General features: G+C 35.5%; 1 protein-coding gene and 1 pseudogene across 1 annotated transcript; both read left to right on the top strand.

Moving 5' to 3' along the window:
* LOC107757148 (olfactory receptor 2AT4-like) overlaps positions 1-1,058 on the top strand; it is a 3,044-nt pseudogene extending 1,986 nt beyond the window's left edge.
* A 2,516-nt stretch (positions 1,059-3,574) lies between these two features.
* On the top strand, positions 3,575-4,540 carry LOC107757141 (olfactory receptor 1500-like). Its single transcript, XM_016574553.1, has one exon. It carries the CDS (start codon positions 3,575-3,577, stop codon positions 4,538-4,540), a length of 966 nt encoding a protein of 321 aa, XP_016430039.1.
* Positions 4,541-5,461: the final 921 nt, after the last annotated feature.

Below are 5,461 nucleotides of genomic sequence, written 5' to 3'. Positions count from 1 at the left end.
GCTGTATTAAGCAGTATAAAAAGTGTTTCTGTTGCTTTATGAAAACGTTTCTGAAACGTCTGTGTATTTGACAAATATTGCATTTAATTCACTTAATCTGTGATAGAGTATGCAAACACTGCGAGAGTGTCATTACCAGGAGCAAGTGGCTACTCTCTCCAGCCGGAGGCAGGTTAGTGCCTATCCTCTCGAACATTCTAGTCTTCTCGAGCAAGTAACTGCAGCGCTGCCGATGACTTCCGCAACCATGGAAGAAACACGTTAAGAGGCGCGCTCTTGCTCTCGCTTGGGTCGCTGAGTGCGCGCGCTTAAGAATCCAACTCTTAACAGTGTAAATAACTCAGAATGCATGAAATGACATTAGACACCCGTTAAGCGCAGCATATTGCAGCGACAAGCGTGTTGCCAGTGACAACAGATAAGTACTGCACATTCGCATAAACTAGCACAAGCATTTAACTGAAAACAACTAGGCCTAAATGAACGTAAACAACATGGATAGCCTTATGCTGAGTTCACACTGCACAATTTTAGCCCGATTTTTCACTCGCCGACAGGTTTTACGAAATCGCCGACAAATGCCCGAAATCGGAGGCAAATCGGTGCTCGTTCTCACGAGTATGCATGACCTGCCAGAACTAACGCTATGCTTGATATACCTCATTGCTACTGTGAGCATGTTGCTTTAAGCAAACTGGCATGTGGAGAAGTAACTACCATGAAAGTCACAAAGGCAGCCATCGTCATGTTTGTGCTGTGGGGTCCTTTATGTTTCATCGTATTTTCTTATGCCGCTATCATCATCTCTGTCTTGAAAATGTCCAATTCTGAGTGATGTTACAAAATGTTCTCCTCATGCACCCCACAGATACTAATCATATGTCTTTATTATCTACCCAGAACTTTTGTGTATGACGCCCATTGCTGGTTATGAGTTTAGTACTGATATCCGCATTGTGGTTTCCATGATATACAGTCTTGTCCCTGCTGTTATCAATCCATTTATATATTGCTTCAGGACTAAAGAGATCAAAGAGGCAATAACTAAAAAAAATTAAGAAAAAATAGGTTGGAGGTAATGGAAAGGTCACTCTTGGTTAAAAAGAAACTAACTTGTCCAGTATTGTTGCTCACTGTATATATATATATATATATATATATATATATATATATTTAAAAACACAAGATATTTTATGAATACTGATGCATAGAAATAATTATTCAGCTATATACAAATACTGTTTAATTTGACAGATAATCTCTGTTCACCTCTTTAATAAGACATTTATGTTAAATGTGCACTGAATTGTTTTTATTAAAATTCAAAACTCTGTACATGTGATTGCACAAACCTGTCTTTGGTTTCATCTTTGTGCTTTAAACAGTTATATACAAGAATTTACCCTTAAATTAAGTATTTTAGTTTTATTAGTTAAGAAAAAATCTGTCCATGTACAGTATACTGTATACAAAGTTCACACACACACACACACACACACACACACTGTTTTATTTTATTTTATTCTTTTCTAAAACAACTTAGTCTTTATTATATTATATTATATTATATTATATATTATATTATATTACAGTTAGGCTCCTTGTCTCAGTTTGGGGCCCACTGATCCTGGTAAAAGGCCGGATATCTTCTAAAGAGCTTCCAAGTATACAAGTCACGATCGTTGTTAGATAAATGTTCAGATCTTCTACATCTAGGCACATGCATCTACTTAAATACTAGACTACAATTCACAAATTGTGATTAAGAGAACTTTTAGCAGTTTTGTTATCAGAATCCTGTAAATGGAAGATTACACAAAAAGTACCCAAATCATGGTGGCTGCTGCAAATTATGTACTGACATGCAGGACAAAAGTTACAATAATATTGGCTATAGTGTTTTCTCAGCTAGTTAGAATCATCTTACAAGAACATGGTGGAAGGTTTTTACCAAAAACATTATTATTATTGGAAATTATTAGAGATAATTCCACATCTTTTGCATTATATCAAATATATATGTAACCAATGAACACAATCAAACACAAAAATGTTTTGTCAGAAACAAAGCTCATGTGGTCACACACAAGAAATCCCAAACAATATGTCACTGTGTGGGAGGTTTCTTTGATCTTAAGATGGAGATTAAAAGCAGCGACTTTAGTGTGGCGTTATCTGATGGACACTGATACAGAAGGTATCATTTCGTTTCTTCTATATCTACGGTAAATGCTTAAATGGTTAGGATCCAGAAAATGCAAGATAAAACAATTATAGGCTACTATTTATGTTTTCCATTATATAGTTTTCTATGGAAGTAATTTTAAGTAATGGCCTGAAATGGTTCAACTTGACAATATAATCCTTTATATTTTGCATTTATAGTTGCATTTTTATATTTTTTTATGCTTTCCACTTCAGCTTTGTTGACCTATTGTCTTTTTCTTGCACTACAGTGAGTGTACACAATTGTAACTGCAAAGCCTTTCTAGAGTCATGACCCACACCAATGTCACTGGCTTTACTGAATTCTACCTGCTGGGATATAGTTTCTGCCTGACGTTATGCATTTTGTGTGACTTCAAAGCATGTAGGAAGGTAGCTACCCTTTGCATGATGTGCCCCAAATTATCATGTCATATAAACCGTCATTTTGGAGTCGATTCAAACAAACCAATTATTTTGGAATGATTCATAGTTATTTAATTTGAATATTGACAACACACCAGAATGTAGTCTACATTCGCAGTCACAAAGATGGATGATCCAATTAAAAAAATAACAATAATAATACCATGCTGGCAAACTAAACTAATGTGTTCATGTGCATTTAAAATATATAATTAAAATATAGCCTAAATAAAGCCTGCCACGGGGAAACACATTTCACAAGTATATTCTTCAAATTTTATGGAATATGCATAAAAAAGGGTGAGAAATAATATACCCCAGGTTTTTACAATGAGTGACGAAATCACATGATCATGAAAGTAAGATTCCTAAAATGAATGGCATTGGCATATCTTTGTAAAGATATTCAGTTACTCCATTTCATTTTGGAACAACCCTTGAATTGTCCCTTGGCCTTCAAGAGTGCACAAATGGCATTTTAAATTTGCCTTTATTTCACTGGAAGTGTTTGGTGTTGGCAACATAACCAAAATCACCATGTTGCATACAAATAAATATATTCGCATTGTCCATTTAGCATAGTAACATATATAAAATATGACTGTATAAAGAGCCCAAAACATACAGTATGGCGTGTCTCATCACGTGTCTCTCGTGACCAAGGGAAGAGTTCATATACTGATGAGTCAATACATTTCTGTTAGTATAGAGGTGCATTGGACAGAAGAGTTTCACTCCTTCCAAATGTAAGGTTACTCTGCGATATATATGAAGTCATGCAGGCTAAAGAATTCATTTCATTATTGACTACCCATATCATAGCCTTATGAAATAATTATCTTTGCATATGATACTTTGCTGTCATATTTAAAAGTTTTTTGTTTTTGCTTTTTTTCTGTTTACAGTCAAAGACTAGATGGTTTCTGAGGGATTTTTTGGAGCAATGGCAGTCACCAACTTCTCTCAGATCACTGAATTCTACCTGCTGGGATTTCCAGGACTTCATTCACAGTATTATGGGGCTGTGGGGACCTTTTTAATCTTTGTCTATGTAATACTGGCAAGCGGAAACATTTCAATCATTTCATTTATTGTTTATGAGAGAAGCCTTCATAAACCCACCTACTTGATCTTCTGTAATCTTGCAGTGTGTGATCTTTTGTTTGGAACCATCACATTGCCCAGAGCAGCTGCAAAGTATCTTGCTAAAGATGATTATGTACCATTTCATTTATGTTTAGTGCAAATGTTTTTTGCTCATTACTTAGGGACAGTTAATTCTTTTATTTTACTATTAATGGCCCTGGATCGGTTTGTTGCCGTATGCTACCCACTTCGATATCCCGCTGTTATCACAAACCAGCATATTGCATATGCGTGCACAGTGTGTTGGCTGTTTATTTTAGGATTTCTACCATTACTTACTTATCAAACTGAAAAACTTCCCTTTTGCACTACAAACGTAATAAATCAATATTTCTGTGATTTCAATTCATTAGCTAAAATTGGCTGCGGAGATAAGACTGAGCTGAGGAGAAATGCTCTAGCTGTATCCTTGTTTGTTCTTTTAGGCCCTCTTATATTCATCATATTTTCCTACATTGCCATCATCAGATCTGTTTTCAAACTCTCAAATGTTCAGGCCCGATTTAAAACATTTTCGACATGCACCCCTCAGCTTTCAATCATATGCCTTTACTTTTTGCCTAGATGTACTGTGTATATATGTGACGTAACCACCGAAATACCTACAGGTGTTCGGATTGTGCTTGTTATGTGGTACAGTATTCTCCCACCTGTTGTTAACCCAATGATTTACTGTTTGAGAACTCAGGAAATCAAGGCCGTCTTCATGAAGAGAATGAGAGGGAAAAAAGTCAACCTTCAGCTGAAAGCATCTTCATGTTGAGACGAAGATATATGCTTAATGAACCTGTATACCTAACATGTTGTATATAATGCGTATTATGATCAAATGTTGCAGAGTAAGGGCATATTACATATTTTGTTGCATTTTTAACCATTTATTGACCATTTTTATTGCCTAATAAAGAACCAAAAATATAATTAGCAATGACAACAAATCACTCTTTACAGTCACTTTTTCAAGACATCATATTTTATTAATTAATACTGTAATCTGTTGATTAAATAAATCATCGTTGACTATAGCTGCTTAATGTGTCCTAAATTGTGCAGTCCTAAGCAACAAAAATTCCTTTGATAAATAACTAATACATTAAAATTTTAATATAATAAATTAGTTTCATTCAAACTATAAGGAACGGTGGGATCCTCATTTCTCTGAATGATTACACTGTGCCTTTAAAATGAAGTTTTAAAGTAGTTTTAAGAGTTCAAAGTGCCCTTGTTGTCTTCATTTTCAAAATATATGCATTACATAAAATGTATAGCAAACAAATACCCAGCTACAACAAATTTCGTTCAGTATAAAAACACAATTCACCTCATATTTGAAATTTTAATGATTACAAAATTCATAGTTCAGCTCCATAAAAACGGTAGAATCAGTCATGAACTGAAAGTGTAGGATATAAACAGATGCAAAAGTTAAAGATCTGACAACAGATGGCGCCAATGTAACAAGATTATTATGCTCCTCAAACACTGTTCCCTTTCATGGGAACTTCGAACTGCGTCCTATAGGGGTCGCTATGGGGAACGCCTCGTCGTGACCCGTGTCTGAAGCATACATTGAAAAAACACCAACTCGTTGGCCGGCGACAGCCATGACGTCACTACCGGTGCGACTATAGTATAAATAGGCGCCGGGAGCACACATCATTCTCTTCTTCGTCTTCACTGACCG

Source organism: Sinocyclocheilus rhinocerous, unplaced genomic scaffold (genome assembly GCF_001515625.1).
Source record: "Sinocyclocheilus rhinocerous isolate Xijiao unplaced genomic scaffold, SAMN03320098_v1.1 scaffold1152, whole genome shotgun sequence".
Classification (NCBI taxonomy): Eukaryota; Metazoa; Chordata; class Actinopteri; order Cypriniformes; family Cyprinidae; genus Sinocyclocheilus; species Sinocyclocheilus rhinocerous.
This window is presented reverse-complemented; position numbering and strand designations above follow the sequence as displayed.

Bases quoted from the DNA above. Each gene is read 5' to 3' on its own strand.
- LOC107757141 (XM_016574553.1), top strand. From the start codon at position 3,575: ATGGCAGTCACCAACTTCTCTCAGATCACTGAATTCTACCTGCTGGGA.